Source organism: Mya arenaria, chromosome 2, assembly GCF_026914265.1.
Source record: "Mya arenaria isolate MELC-2E11 chromosome 2, ASM2691426v1".
Classification (NCBI taxonomy): Eukaryota; Metazoa; Mollusca; class Bivalvia; order Myida; family Myidae; genus Mya; species Mya arenaria.
The window spans coordinates 8,904,930-8,921,986 of record NC_069123.1 but is presented as its reverse complement, the minus strand read 5'-3'; the positions used below and the strand labels follow the sequence as shown (position 1 = coordinate 8,921,986).

The window sequence follows — 17,057 nt, the reverse complement described above, 5'->3', positions numbered from 1 at the left end:
GTCTGTGAATAGACATGCATATAACATGAGAGAAGTTTCAAACAGTTTTTGCCACCGACTATTCGTTCATTTTATCTATCTTTAATGTCGTTTGATTCAAAGGCTCATAGCTATTTTAAATTATGTTAATGAGTATTTCTCTGCAATGTTCTTTGTGTATTAACTGTGGTCTTTGGCATGTGGTAACATTTGTCCTCGGTCCTTGTACGAGAGTAACATGTTTTATTTTTAGCTTGCTGTTAGTTGCACTAATTGTCATTAGTACGCAATATGTAAAACAATATTTGTTGGTAAAGTGTTTCAATGCATGTTTTTGTATACCATATGATGATGTTACTGTTTGTGAAGTAATCTGTATGAATACGCTTGCTGTGTATCAATACATGCGACGTATGTTGCATATATAGTGAGTGTCTATGTGTCATTTTAATCCCAGGTGAATTGGACGACAACATACCAGGCAGGCGGGATAATGCTCTGGTCATTGGACACGGATGACTTCAGAAAGAAATGTGGGAACGAAGCGTTTCCGTTGCTGAAAGCTGCAATCGACGAAAAAAAAGCTCCGACTAATTTATGGCCAAAGGGAGAGGGAGTTCGTATAAAACAGTTTGAAATCGGAGTCCAAATAAATAATACTGTTACAATGACCATGCCTTATGATTTTGATACAACCACCTTTGTGACGGATATCTCTACTGAAGATATAGCTAACTTTGAAAATAGTGATGAAAAACTAACTGTTGTTCCAAAATTAAATAAAGAAAGAAGCGTTCCCCAAAATCAAAACACTGAAAAAGTCATTCCAAAGCAAACGAAAAAGGTTCAACCTCCTCGTAAGAAAGGCAGAAGGAGGCGTTTGCGTCGATTAAGAAAACCAGCAACAAAACCAACTACATCTCTCACAACCACACGACCTACACTTCCAATGACAACAGCTTTACCATCAACACAAATAGCACTTGCTCCGTCTACTAAATCAATACAGACAACCACGACGAAACAATCGCCAATAACTATAAATAAACCACTAGTTAAAACAACAACTCCCTTAACATTTAAACCAGCCAAAGCGGGTCCAACGCCAAAGGCCAAAAATACTGTACCTCGTAGAAGAAAACTAACTCGAAAACAAAGAATACAAATGATTAAACGAAGAAGGCAGATGGCTTTGCAGAGGAAACGAAACGAAAGGATGAAGTCTAATCGAAAACAAAAAGCTGCTACTAAGGAGCAATCACAAATAACCACGGTCAACAAAACAAAGGTAACGATTGCTACCACGCAAACAAGTATCAAAACGTCCACGGAGCAAACTATTACAAAAAAGGGAAAACCACAACAAAAAGCAATCAACAAAAAAGCGAAAACGAATTTAGGCTCGGGAGAAAGAATAGACATCAAAACAACCACAATGACTACAATAAAACAGATACAAACGAAAACACCAGCTGCTAAAGTAGAAATTGTTGACAAAACGTCTAAGGCGACTCAAAAACCCCAGCCAAAGACCAAGAACAGTCCCGCCCAAATAAATGAAAGGCGAAGACGGATAATGAGGATTCAAAGAATGCGACGATTGAGAAAGCAAAGGCAGCAAAAAAATAAACAACAATTGAAAAGCAAAACTCAGGAGAAAACTACAACTGTTGCTCCTACAACCTCAACTCAACCTACTTTCGCTTCTACGGTGAAACCAAAAGTGGCTTCCGTTCAAATTAATAATAAAATAAATTCAAATAAAGCATCATCTAGCAATAAAATAAAAACGGAAAATGCAGAACAGATTAAAAAGGATACAACGAAAGTCCCTACTGCACAAAATAAAGATAATACCAAACAAAAGAAACCCCCTAAACCCCGAAGAAGATTTACAAAACAACAACTCCAAAGAATTCGCCAAAGAATGCAACGAATAAGGAAACTTAAACAACTTCAACAACAAGAAAAAAATAATCAAAAGAAGGCATCTGCTTAACTTGATTGTGTGTTGCTTTTGAGTACATTTAAACATGGTAATTATTTGTCTTGTATTGGACTGTTTTGGTCCGTTGTCTGCTTCTTGCTTGTTGTGTGTGCGTTGGTTTTCTCCAAATTGTTGCTACGTCTCGTACAAACTAGTCACATTATCTTTCACTACTTTATACTAAATGGAATACATTAGTGTTGAAGTTGCCTTAAAGAGAAATATGATTTATCAATTTAAGGCTGACGATTAATCTTAATTCCAGGTTAACTGGGCGAGATACAATGCCGCCGGTGGCATTATGCTTTCATCATTGGACATGGACGATTTCACTGGAATGTTTTGTACTGGAGAAATATCTCCTCTCCTCAATGCTATTCACGATCAGCTTAAAAAACCTTTACCACCAAATCCCCACTACTTTGAAGGCTTCCTTACCTCTCAGCAGCATACTTGGGAAGTATCGGGAACTTCCACTGTAAATTATTTTGACCTACATGATTTCACTACAAGCACGGAAATGACTGCATCTTCTACTACTCCTCCTACATTTACAAGTAAACCCACACACATTCAGCCGTCAAAACTGTCTCCGTTACAGCCCATTACATCAAAATCACAAGGAAGGTTCTCACGACCACAGCAAATCTCTAGTCACGGCAAAGAAAGTCGAGTAGGTGTAAGTAGGAACCATCTCAAGGAAACCAGTCTTTTGCAAATTGAGACTATCCAAACAACGGGAACAGGAGGCTCGTCAAAATTAAGCTCACACATAAGTCTTGACGAATCAGCCAAAAATTCCAACGTTTCAAACAATGTCTCGAGACTTTTGCAGAATACTGCTGATTTGCCAACGCACAGCTTCATAGATAGCATTCTTAAATTGATGGATGGGAAGACAGATAATGATGTTCAAGGTGTTAGAAGCAAGTTCAATACTCATTTAAGATTAAAGGATTTTGACAGGTTCAAATCCCCACCTGTGGAAACGTCTCCTACCGATTACATCATAACACCGGGCTTTGACTCGCATAATATGAAATTACCTGGTCCAAAATTGACACCTGCGCCAAGGAAAGACAGAAATCGAGATTTTAGCCCATGGATTTCGAATGAACCGCAATCAGAAAATGGTAAAGGATCGAAGATCGGTGCACGATTAAGCTCTTTTAATATTATTTCTCCGTTCAACACCAATTCTGCAGCGCAGCGAAGTTCCAACGGGGGCTCGCGGACAAGGTCAAGATCACTGTCAGCTCCTTCACCAAGCAGTCCAGATGCAAAACCAAGAACAGGTTTCGTGAACGTGGCTAATCCGAGGTCAACCGTAAAATAATGAAACATTACTGGTCAAGAAATCTCGTTCTCGCATGTGTACATGATTGATTTATTTATTAATTAAACTGTGTGTATTATTTTTGTAAATGTACTCATTCCCAATTATAGTGTTTGTACATGAATATCAAATGTTGGTTTGTATTATTTCCTCTCTTTAAAACTTTAAAGCAACCTTTTATAAGTTAAACAAGTCTTAAAGTTGAACAAAAATAACAATATACTAGCTCAATTAAAGCTCAAACTACCTATAAATCCTAATTCTCCCTTCTTGTATTAAAATAGTTCACACAGAATACTGAAATCCAATGCAAAATGCAATTCCCCATGATTTACTATTGGTAATGCAATAAACATGATGTAGGATTGAATGGCGAACAGAATCATGAGAAAATGTCGCAGTAAATTAGTGCCAACTTTCACTTGCCCTCTGATGTGGAACTGAACTCCTAATGAACAGTAAAAGAAGTACCGTAGCATTCAAAACTTATTGTGGCGGAAACACAAATTCCGAGTCACGGCAAATCAAGACAAAATGGATCCATAATTACACTTGTTGAAAATCAACATTGTTTTATAGCAATGACGTATATATATATTTATTATATGTTTTTTTATCTGTTAAAACCTACTACGAGGGTTCTTCGATGGCATTGATACTTATCTGCCACTTCTTCAATTATCTCCTTTCATAAGCATTGCATAATGCATTCATGACTATGAGATCTCAAAGTCTGATAATCATTTCGACAACAAAAAAGCAACATAGTCCAAATAAGTATTACACATGTAGTTGGATTTTCTTTTAGATAGCAAACAATTGTACCAACAATCACATTTCAACACAAGAGGACGCTAAGTATATGATAATGATTATTTTGCAATGAAAGAAGGCTCATTTCCAAATCCAATAAGCCATACGACCCAAGAGGACAAACACCATAAATACACATATTTAAAATGGTGCATACATGCACATAATTAGGAGAATGCACACGATATGTTTTATAAATAAATATCGTTTGCATTAGTTAATAAATTACATGAGTATATCGATTTACATACCCAACCATGTAAGGATGGAGCTAGATAACGGTAGAAAAAATGTGTCTAGGTATTTTAACAAGGTGTCATTCAAATAATAACGCCCAGTATGTTACATTGCGCAATTAGTATAACGATGGAAATAAACAATATTCACATAACGGAACAAAACAAAAGGAATAATATGCGCTGCAATATGTATATCAATGTTCAATTAGTTTGTGAAGTAAAGTGTTTGATAATAATAATAATAATAATCATGATCGATTAACAGGTTAACGTTTACCAAGAACAGCTAACGATGGTATATTGACACATGCACCAGCTTACGACAAAACAGCTACATATCTACTTGCATTATTCATATTGATATACTAATAGCAAGAACACATGTTATTAAAGGGTCCTCTCCTGTTATTGGAACAGTATTGCTTACCACCGATGGCTTTCCAGAGGTAGTTTCTGTAGAAGCATGTTTGGGCTCCACCTCCATACGCCGTAGAGCAATTGTTCATATTGATTGCGCGGTGATCTTCTGATATCTCTCATTACGCGATCTAAGCCCGGCACTTGACGACGAGTTGCCAACTGCCAGCGCCAAGCATTCCTCGTCACGTGTGAAAAGGTGTCGGGTCACGAATAAGGTGAAGAGCATTGTGAAACCCGTGTGAAGATTAGAGAATAAATAGACTTGTGAGAGGAAAGCGTTGGTATTTCAAGTTTGGAACTTCGAACTCGATGAACGGTGTATTTATGAAATAGTTCTTTTTGAAGCTGAACGTTACATTTTGGAGGGTATTGAAGATACTAAAGAGATGGATTCAAGATGGGATTTTAGGTTTGTTTGCCTTTTTTCTTTTTAACATAGTTATGATACATCAAGCAGCGATGCCGATAAAAGTGTTGACACTAAGATTAATATAAAATTCATACAATAATTATTACCTTACGGAAAGAGAAGAACATATTAACATAACTCAAGTTATTTAATACTACAAGAAATATTTCGATTGACTATTGACTCAAATGCTTAAATTAAATCATTAAAATTCGGAAAGCCCAATACAATATTTTGGTACTGTATATATGACTTCCACACTCTTTAATGTTCTTTCAATAATAACAACTGTTTTAACCAAGAAATTATTAAACAATTTTCTCATACTTTTGTTGGTTTAACATTCATTAAATACTGTATATAATGAATACGTTTTTTCATTTCTCACATTAGTAAACCGAATTTGAGATGTTTACTTTTGACACAAAGAAATAAAAATGCGCACTAAATATAAAAACGTAGTATTTTACAGGACATTAAAAGACGCTGAAACATGTATTCGTTAAGACGATTTCATTTGAAAAATAAAAAAAGACTAGAATTATAACAGATTGACACGTGAATACTGCAATATAAAAACTACGTAATGAAACAAACGATCGTAACTCATTGTCATTCACTCTTCTTTATTGCCCCGTTTGCTCGGTCAGGGAAGAGCAGCAGAACTACAAAAATTACTAAATTGAAAAATTACGACACAAATCATTTTGTAGGAAGCTTAGAGCAGGAAATACGCTCCAGCTATTTGACTACGTACATATGCAAGTCGTTGATCCTTTTCATTAGTAGAGTTTGAACAAGGCATTATTAATATACTTAAGCAGGAATTACGGGTTAGACATCAACGAGTTGGATATGTTTCCCCTAGGTATTGATAATAAATGCCAATGTCATTTCGGCCGTATCTTTATTGAATGAATATGACGCATTGGGTAAACAATTGTATGATTTGTCAAGATAAATGCCTATAAAACATATTAGAAAGCGGAGGGCAGAGAAGGTTAAGATATCGTTCATTTGTCCGTTTATTTGGTATTGTTTCGCTATTATAATTAGTATGCATAAGCCTTTCATTCATCGACAAGTATTAACGTTTTATTGAAAAGATTTCATGCGGTTTCCACAGGGGGTGACAATTTATTTTTTACTTTTCTTAGATGTCTTTTTGACCGTTGATTAAGTGTTCATGCTCTTTTATCATAAGGTACCATACACATGTGTTTCTAGACGAATCACGAACACGACATCGTAGGTTTGAATAAACGCCTTTCCCGAATAGTACCGGACCAATACGCATATATACAAGCCCTAGTTCAACATATTTTTTATTCGAGTCAATAAAACTTAATTGGTGGTGGAAAAAAAGAGGTCGAGCGTAGATGAAAATCTAGCAAATATTTTATAGTCGCCTACACCGTTTTGTATTCATCAAGATTCCATAATCCAATATGATAAAAAGGGGAAAGGAGGCACGATGATAAACATATATTCTGTAATACGATTAATGTGACCGACAGTGCAGGCCATATTGATCAGCATTTTGAATTCAGGGATTGTCAGAATTCCTAAGATGTTCCAAACACAACCAAAATTGCCAATGATACTAAGCAGAACACCTCACTGTGTTCGGCATAAACTGCTAGTGATTTGTTGTGGACAATGATTCGTGAGAACTTGTCAATGCCTAGTTTCTGAAGTTCACATGTCCTTTTAGTTTCTTGTCAAATCACAGACGTCATTAATACCCACATACGTCACCTGCAAACAGAGTTGGATGAATGTCGTTTTTTTGTAATTAACATCATAAGCATGCGCGTCTTAAAACTGACTAACACTCCTGAGCGTAGGTGCAATACTGTTTCTTATTTTTCTTTTGTTTTACTACGTCAAGGGAAACAACTTTTGTTAGATCAATTAAAACGTCAAAAAGAAGCAATTGAGTAAAATGCAACAATACAGGTTTTTCAGGGACGCGATGGGAACGGACGGGATAGACGCAACTACTATATAACCCCCATATCTGTCTATCTTGGGAATAATAATAATTCATTAACTGACAAAAAGAGTAGACAAACAGTCACAAAACACGTATCAATTATGGAAATTGCAGAGACAAAACCAGCAGTCAAAAACCTCCTATGATCTTGTTTAATGGCAAAGAGATCAAAGGTCAAAGCCAATACTCAGATAACCAGCAGGAGACACACAAGTAAAAACAAACACAGTCCATAAGTCGTGTTTCTGTACATGTATAAATGATTGGCCACTCGCAGCAAGATATATAGCAAAAAGGTCGCAAAACACTTATTTTGTGAACTACGTCATCAAGGTTTGTGTACATAGTACATGTATACATTGGCAAGTACGTTAACACGGCAAAAATGATTTAAAATATGGTACCAGTAGCTTACTTGCCTAGCAATTGGCATAAAAAAGGTTGTACTGGGATAATGATGTACTAAGTTATGGTTAAACCAAGGGAAGTTGTATCCCGATTATCGGTGCTTACGCAAAGCACGTTAAAATTCAAGAGGTGTCTGCGTAAAGAGCAAGGATATTGAACCCGGATCTCTTGTATCTGACTCATCATATCTTCTTATATATGGATTTGACTGGGAATGACAATCACTTCTACATCATTGAACTTATGGCACTTAAAGGCAATTTAATACGCGAAGGCTTTACTGCGGAGTCGAGCCATTATGAAGCCAATAGGTGCAGGCAGACATTGATAAACCCAAATCTTTACGTTCACCTAAATCTTTGTGTGCACACATAAAACTTGACGTTCATATTGTATAACACGCAAGAAGTTATAGTTATTGTTTATTTCAATATTGCGCTCGAATTGGAATAGCGCGACGTCATTTAACCAGTGATAAACGACGTTACAAAATTCAGCTACATGTATTCCTTTATTCAAACGAATAATGCCGGTTACACTTTTTAAAAAAAACATAGACTCAATTGTATAAGATACTGCTAATAAAAAATCGTATTGGATTTTTAAAATGTAAATTCATGTAAGTATTATTCGCATTTGTTATTATAGTGCGAATAAGCTACGCTTTGCATAAATATGCAATTATTAATAGAATATGCAATTATTTTAATATCGACGAGTAAGAAAATGCAATATGAAAAGTAGAATACGCCAAAAATTTCTAAATGAACGAGTACTGAATTAAAATAAATACAAGTTGATATCTGTTTTTACATTTTGGCCGCGGTCGGTGATCGAGATACTCTCGTTTAAAAATAAAATCTGGGTCATCGGATTCGGACAGTTTAATCCCCGGCTTAATCCGACAAACCGGTAAAACCCGGAAAAAACATGAATTGTATTAAAGATGCAATTAAATGCTTATTTAGCGTAAGAATCATGTATCAAATCATTTTTAAAATGAATTTATAATCTTTCATTTTATCTGAAAATTAGTTTTTTTTTGCTGATTGTAATTTATATATCAATATAGTCACTATGTTGAGATTGTTAGGATGTACTTACACAAAATAAATAATTATACGACTGTGTCGCAACACACTATTTATTTGTGTTAGTACATACTAACAATCTTTAACTAAATGCATGTTATACTCTTCATTTAATTCAAAGCGTTTACAGGCTTTCGCCCTGTTACGGTTTGAGAGATAGTCATAAAACGCCGAATGGAAAGGAAAGTGTTTGAAGATTTCTCCGATCGTCTCAACAATAGATACATCAATACATACAGGCAATATAGTATGCGGGGGGATGAATTTTGCTCGAGGATCCTGTCATTGTAGAAAGATACCTTAATCATAAACTTTATTTACATGTCCAGTGCATTTTGTTGGATGCATTTTGTTTAGCGGGCATCTTATAGTATATTAAATACAACTCAGTCATGTTTGAAGTTTAGAGTAGATTTTACTTAAATGCCTAAATGCTTTATCTATGGCAGTGCATTGTTTGTGAAACCAAAGTTCCAGGTAAGGTTTGTATCTGCAATTGCAATTGCGTATTACTCAATATTAATAATGAGTGTTTGAAGTGACTGATACTCGATGGTTTTGATTTAATTAAGTTTCAGCATAAAATCTTAAAATATTTTCGAAGGAAATCATGACGATGGATACACTGTCTTTAGATGTTTATGCTAATTTGTTTTCAATTACATGACTATACTAACAAAACGTAGCATACCGAAAGCTTTTCAACGCTTTTAACACTTTGATTCAACTTCTCGATTGTGTGTGTCGCATACATAGTTATAAGGAATAGTTGATAGCAAATTTCTGAAATGCGCTTGACCTGATAGCACGATACTTATGCAAAACTTTTGTTTTAAATTAATTCATACACTTGGAAATTCTGAATTTTACTTCATAATTACAGTCTCGAATTACAGGATATTTTTAAAAATTTCTTACAGATTGACCGAACGTCTCAAAATATTAATATTATGTATTTTTTTAGCTTAACAATTTGAATTTAGTTCTTGATTTGTAGAGTGCCAGCCAGCCGCAACATCCAGAAGTACAATTATCCCCTCCCAATTCATTAAAAAATATTGAATGATGTTATTGGATAAATTCCGAAAACCCTTCCTTCTAAGGTTTGTGGAAACATAGTTCTATCAGGGAAACAAAGAAATAAAAATAATTTTCCCGGTTTTAGTTTCACTTTTTAAAATTTTAGCCCGTTATTATAATATTCCAAATAAAAAATCAGCGTGCAGAGGACTGGGACAAAATATAAACAAAGTCATTTCGGAAATGATGTTGCATATGCACACAATTTTGCGTGTGTCTTTGGAATGAAATGCTATTAAAGTCTTTTAATACCGTTTTTAGATGTATAATAAACATAAACAATGCTTGTTTTAAGATATATCGCAATACAATTCATCCCTAGAACATTAAAGTAAAAATATTTTTTGTGCTCACTCTGTGAAATAAATAAAGATATATCATTGAAAAAATAATTATCTCTATATATGTTTAAATGACATCAAAGTGCCAGAAAATCTTTTTTTTGTCTTGAATATTATTCCATAAATTTAAGCTCGGGCATTTGAATGAATCAATGAGTATTTATTAGCTCTATGCCTGTTAGAAAAGTTTGATAGCGAAAAATGACTTGAAATACATTGATAACATGTTTGCCTTCATTTTGTATTTATTCCATTTATTAACCCGGAAACAAAATCGCAGGAAAACAAAACAAACCCGTTTCATCCCATTTTGAAATAAAAGCCTAATTAAATTGTTCCTTTATGCAAATATCACAAGGCATCTGACCTCGAATTACGTCTTTCCAATCATGGACGACGTTTATTGGGATTCTTCTTCCTCTAGATATGTTTGATTTGGTTCCCTCAATATAGACTCGTTTCTTTGTTTACCAAATGTGATTTTCATTCAAATTAAAATAATCTGAAATGAGGTAACACAGAATGTTTCGCCCTGTGATAGCGTTATCATTTTGATAAAATGACGACATTGAACAATATGCGGCAAAAATTGTATTTTACCATGAGCGCTCACTACAGGATGCACTCATACTCCCAGATGAGATTTAACACAATTAATAATTTTGTTTTAATATTCCAAAAAGGATGAATAAATGTCGAAAACAATGGTTCTTATGAAGGATACCGAGTTTAATTTGAAAGAAATGAGCATAAAACACAGTATTTCTAACTTATGAGACTATAGTTGACCACAGTTAATCTTTTAGCATTGACCAATTATGTCATATTTTTGCGCTTTCTGCTATTAAATACACTTGTTATCAGTAAATAATATTTTCAATAAATGCATTATTTAGAAAGTCGTTAAAAGGCTAACTGTCAAAATTTATGTTTGTTATACAGTTTATAGTTTATATCTTTATTAGAGTCTCGTCCATATCCATACTAAAAGTTACATGCAACACATAAAACAAATAATTATATGGCCATTCTATACAGAATTACAGGAGACTATTTGACAAATACATAGAACATATTAATACAAAATAAAATACAGACTGTGTATGTATTGAACCTTTTCAAGACGACTCCTACGGTACCAATATCACAATATTTGCGGACAAGTGTTATATGGCCATGAAATTAAGTACGACATCAAGAATAACTGATATTAAATGTTGTTTTAATTATTTTTGGTTCAATACTGCTTAAAAACACCTCCAAAATCGTTAATCTTCGTTCTTTCCATTCGGCAACAGTATTTACATGTCCCCCTTTACAGAAAACATGTAAACTCGTTCTTCAAAACTATAGTTGTAGGAGAAACTCTACTGAGGTCTCTTGGGCTTTCGTTAAACGTTAGGACATGAACGAATGGCATTAATATTACAGAAATATGTAATTCAACCATAACTAGATTTTCGTATCGAGCATCCATGCATTGTTTTAAACACCAGGCTTAATGTACTTGAACATTGCGAGCAGACATCACTTGATACAAAATTTAGTTAAAACAGGCAAATGACCATCTGTGGATTCTTTGTTATGAAGAAATTTAGATAAATGGTTATATGCAGAAGCTCCATAATATGTTGTTTAAGCTGTACACAAAATCATGCATTTGTTACTTTAAGAAAACTTTCGAAAAAGGTTTTAAAACTCCCTAAACCATTGAAACTAAAACGAAAACTCGTTTAGTATCAACAAAAACGTTGATCAGCTTTGAAATGATGTTATAATAAGTGGCGGGTTCACTTTGGTGTTAGAGGGGCAGGCATTGGGGGCGCAACTTTCAACATGCACGAATTTGAGCGTATTTTTGGATAGGTATAGCCTGTGTGCGTGTGCGCCATTCTCTTATATCGCAGAGGATAATAGACACGCGGTTCAATATCATTTAATAAATAAATGATAGATGTCTTAACAAAATGGCTTCGTTCAACAAATTTAAGTTATTGTATTGCAGTTTTAAATTTTACTACTTATGGTGATTATGTATTTAAAATCCATTTAAAATTTTACATTGTTTAAAGATTTGAATCCAAGTGTTTTAATTGGTCTGTAAATTAACTTGCCAATGGACTGAATGGAATCACTGAGGCGTGTCTAATGACAAGGATAAGAACCATGTTGAATATGGCCCCATGAGTATTTTATTTACTCTTCTTGGTATACCAAGTTGCGAGTTCACAGCAGGAACTGGAGCTTGTTTTTTTATGTTTGGTTCTTCACCACACTAAATGAGTGTTGCTTCTATTAAAAATATTCCTTTTAATTATTGCTCTCTTATGTCTGCGATTCCGCCGTTTAAAACAGGTTAAACCTCTACAAATATTTTAATGACCACACCAAGGCGGTGACCTTGATATTAATAATACCATGTTTATTTTATCACAGTAACCCGATACTTATAACAAACGATGATCTAGCATGTTCGTGTGTTTTGCCTTACATGTAATTATTTTGAGGATTTCTTGATTGTTTGGTTTTTGGCTTTTTGTATCAATTGCACTGTGCTGGTATTCAAAATTAGTCTGAATTGAATCTAAAAAGGATGTTGCTAATCGGAGTACTTATTTTAAATAACTGACCAATAGAGTGAATGAAGTCAATGTATGACCCTAAGAATAACTGAAATTGCATATTAAATACCACACGGGAACCTGTTTTGGCTACTGGCTTCGACAAGTTGTTTCAATTAAATTTGTATATTGAATAGTTAGCAATTGTAATCATAACAGTATAGAAGAATAGTCTGAATACATCCCCTTCGTTGCAGTTTGGTCTCAATTAATACCAATCACTCTTACTTGATTCCAACAAAAGCCGATGGCGTATAGAATCATGTTTTCAAGAGGCTGGTAGTATTGGTGCTCATCTTGAGAATCCTCTAGAGAGATACAAACTTCATACCTTTTAGATTAGTGTTAGTGCTATTGAATTAAGTAATGAATATCGGTCCTTTCTGTTTACCAAAGATTTTTGCAATGTAAATTTACCATTTGTCAGACATGGAAATGTTGAGCGTTATCAAAGGATAGCCCGTGACATAATACTCGAGTATTACAGTCAAAACCCGTTGGCTCAAACTCGCTTGGCTCGAATTTCTTGTTGGCTCGAACTTGATTTAGAGGACCGATTTCTCTATACTGAAGGTTAACAATTTCGCTTGGCTCGATTTTTTCGACGCTCGAAGAATTTTCGCCGGTCCCTGGGAGTTCGAGCCAACGGGGTTCGACTTTATATGCGCAATACAAAATCATGACGACAAAATAGAGAAGGAAAGATAGAAGAACGTGCTATTGTCTCACTTGTTTCACTCTTATAAGGTGCTAACTCCTTTCTTGTCGACCATGTTCCTGAAGATCTTTTAAAAAAGAATAATACTACATGGAAGTCTTTAAAAACATACAGCAACACCATTTGCTCTTATTTACAATAAAAAATAATTAATATGTTTATGACACGTGACAGACTAGCCTGGGCAAAGGAATAGAAAACTCAACTGAATACAAAGCACGCAATTGAATTCTAATTCAAAAGAAAACTACGTTATAGAAAGTCTTATTGAGTTGTCTCCAGTTTGCTATGCTTAACTAGTAAATTATTCATAGAACGTTTCTCTAAAGTGGCTCTAAAAAAGTAGTTCAAAATTAAATAGAATAATATACACAAATGTTTAAATTTAAACGATTGGAACTAGTACAGAATATTCGGTTGATCGATTACGATGGCAGCAGTCATTTAAATCAACATAACGACATATTCTGAAATAAGCAGATGAAAAGAACATTCATATAGAGAGATGGAATTAGAAGTATTATAAAGAGTAGGAATAGCATGTATACGCAGTTCTATCGCTTATATCATAGTTCACCAAAAAAAAAGAAAAGATTTGCACATAAGATGCTCAGTTTGCATATTTTTCTCCAAATAACCAATTTATGAGTAGTACTTGAATGGTCAAGATATCAGCGAATCACTGCAATAGTGCATATTTATTTTCGCCGATAAACTCGTACATAAATCTTTTTTTTCCCTATGTATATAAATATACTATTTATGTTTAATTTCAGGTCGACCTTTCCTGGGTTTTCGATCATTGTACTGGTCATTTCAGCGCACGGATTTGAAATAGGTATGATGCAACCATATTTCTTTCTTTTTTATAAAGAACATATTCATTTTTGTAGATTGTTCGACTACTATAAAAAACACACACCTCAATTTTAATTCAATGCCATCAAATATTGATTGTATAAAAGCCATGGAGGAAAAAAGCAATTTAAATATACTACAGTTGTATTATCTTTTTAACTTTGAAAACTCATACGTTCTGCCATCTATATATTTTAATTCATTAGCATTCCTCCCTTGAAATATAATGATAAAACGTGAGTCAGGCATCATTGGTAGATGTTAGATGTAAGTTACGACCTGTCACGATATGTAGCAACATAAATGTATTTAGAAAAAAACAACAACATATCTTCAATCTATCAAGGTAACAAGCATGAGTTTTCACTTCAATAAAGGACTGATTTTTATTTTCGTGCTTTTCTGCAGTATGAACTCTTGGTCGTGATTTTTCAAAATCGCAGTCGAGTGTTCATACTACAAGAATGCACGAAATATAATAATCAATCCTTATATCTACGTTTCCCCTTTTCATTACTTTTTTGATAATAAAGAATTTGGTTTAATGACTTTTTTGTTTATAAAAAAGTGTTGAGTTTTTCATTCGTGTTTTATATATGCATAACCAAGGTATTTATTGCGCATTTCCGACTAATAGGTCAAGAACGGTCGACCGGTTCATGCAAAGTGTACGACAATTTTATCGTACAGAAAAGAAAGTGCGAATGTAAATATGATTTTATTAACTGCATGTAGACTCCCCCCAATATAATTTAGTTTTATGATAACAGGTATGATTTTCTTTTTTTCCAGAAGCAACGAGCGCACACAGTCGGCTCAATCTTCTTCAGGCATTGCAATTATTGCAACACCGTTCGACCCATGCATATCTTGCTGATAACATTGTGCCTTACAAGGAAGATAGCATCAACGACTTTGATACAAGTCCAACCTATTTAGATGGGTCGCTGCTAGTTGAAACATCTGTTCCTGGCAGAGAGACCAGCGCAAACAAAAGGGGTTGGGAGGATGTGTCGTTTGCTTGGAGACAACCTCTACATAAACGTGGTTGGGAGAGTATCCGAGGGTTAGTTTCTTTTCCTCGAAAACTGTCACCTAAGCGAGCATTGGCCATGGTCAGAAATTTGTGGCGAATTCCGGAAATTAGGGAAAAATACAAGGCTTTGTTGAGAGAGGGAAAACGAAGTGATGAGCAACTCGTGAATGTACCAGTACAGTCTGGAGACGACAATCCGACATGGATGATGGATGAAATTGAATATGATCAAAACGGAATTCCAACATTCATGCTCCCACACGACGATACGTTCTCCGGGGAAGAACTCGGTGCTAAACTCCCTGCTAATAATCACTATGAGTCAGGCAGATTTAAACAGAAAGATAGGTTAACCAAACGAGGCTGGGAATTTGTCGGCAATTTTCAGGTTGGTAAGAGATCTAGCAACAACCCAAACGTAAAAACTTCTAAAACAACTCGTGGCTGGGAAGATATGCGATGGAAGAGAAACGGTTTACGGCTCTTGAATGGACAATACTCTTTGCCAAGAAAAATCAATCCATACTTAACTCAGAGAATGTTGCCTACTGGTGACCACACACCTCTTGGAAAACGAGAGTTGTATCCATCTGCAACGAATAAAGAGCTCCTGTTAAACGAAGTATATAAGTCTAGGGGCTTGGAACCGATATCCTATGATATTGATAACGAAAAGCGCGGCTGGGAAATGTTCAGCTGGAAAAGAACTCTACCAGTTATCTCCAGATATTCCCAATCATCTTCGAACGTATTTCTTGGAGAGCCCGACGTTTTTCACTCACTGAGACGTAAACGAAGCGTTACTATTGATGGACCAAGGAACGCAGACCAGGAAAAAGCTGTTCAAATGGTTAGAAAATATGTAAAAGGAAACAGGGATGGGCTTAGGAGAATGTTCGAGCTGCCTGAATGGAAACAAAATCAACATAGGTATGATGGGCAGCAAACATCATTACCCCTTGATACGAATACTGACGGAAGGGTAGACCGCAATAGGCGTGGGTGGGAATTCTTAGACACGTGGAAAAAGAATAATTATTTTAACTTGGATGAACATACTGGACTCGTTGAAAAGCCAGAGACTTACAAACGAGGATGGGAACCTATAAAATGGAAGAGAACTTCATTAGATAAAGACAATGGTGATGTTTATGGAAAGGATAAATTGAAACTAAATGACGAAATAATAGCAATGTTTCCACATTATAACAAAGATGAAAACACTTTAGCTCCTACCAATGACGTTATGGAGAAGGAATAAAGTAGCGTTATTGTGTTTTCAGCATTAAACTGTTTATTGATAGTTAAATAAATTGCAATTATATTGTCTAGCCTATTTTATTAAAATATGCTATCTGCAATAAAATGTAAGGAAAATGAATGTAACACAATTTGCCGAAATCCTATGGGGAAATTAGTGTCCATTGTATGCGTACAATTTTATAGGATAACTACGACACCATCTCTTTGATCACATTTGTTCTCGCATTGCAACTGAAAAGCGAACAATTTCCGGTAAAAATGTAATACTAGAAGCGTGTATCCATTTACCAATTCCGATTTTTAAAGGTGAACAATACATAACATAATTGCTCCGATGGGAATGTTGAAAATTGTAGATAAAGCTAATGTTCCTTGAACGGGTAATATGAGATTCTTGATATTGATAATCGCTTGAATGTAATGGGTGGGAGTTGTTTTTGAAATTTACGCTATAATGGCATA

General features: G+C 34.8%; 2 protein-coding genes across 3 annotated transcripts in view; both read left to right on the top strand.

The window, feature by feature from the left end:
- Positions 1-3,426, top strand: part of LOC128222441 (chitotriosidase-1-like) — a 39,423-nt gene extending 35,997 nt beyond the window's left edge. Inside the window, exons 9-10 of one of the 2 annotated variants that reach the window (XM_052931447.1) lie at positions 437-2,015; positions 2,232-2,369. In XM_052931447.1, coding sequence (XP_052787407.1) covers positions 437-1,978 — 1,542 coding nt within the window. In that variant the 3' untranslated portion in view covers positions 1,979-2,015; positions 2,232-2,369. Of the gene's footprint in view, positions 1-436; positions 2,016-2,231 lie in introns of both variants that reach the window. The other variant, XM_052931455.1, reaches the window with a different exon arrangement.
- A 1,515-nt stretch (positions 3,427-4,941) lies between these two features.
- On the top strand, positions 4,942-16,612 carry LOC128225114 (uncharacterized). The gene is made up of 3 exons (XM_052935146.1): positions 4,942-5,183; positions 14,215-14,276; positions 15,089-16,612. The coding sequence occupies exons 1-3, from the start codon at positions 5,161-5,163 to the stop codon at positions 16,591-16,593; spliced, it is 1,590 nt and encodes a 529-aa protein (XP_052791106.1). The 5' UTR covers positions 4,942-5,160; the 3' UTR covers positions 16,594-16,612.
- The last annotated feature ends 445 nt before the right edge of the window (positions 16,613-17,057 follow it).

Excerpts from the sequence above, each read along its gene's own strand:
- LOC128225114 (XM_052935146.1), top strand. The coding sequence starts at position 5,161 with ATGGATTCAAGATGGGATTTTAG. Across the intron at positions 5,184-14,214 it reads GATTCAAGATGGGATTTTAG|GTCGACCTTTCCTGGGTTTT; the intron begins GTTTGTTTGCCT and ends GTTTAATTTCAG. Across the intron at positions 14,277-15,088 it reads AGCGCACGGATTTGAAATAG|AAGCAACGAGCGCACACAGT; the intron begins GTATGATGCAAC and ends CTTTTTTTCCAG.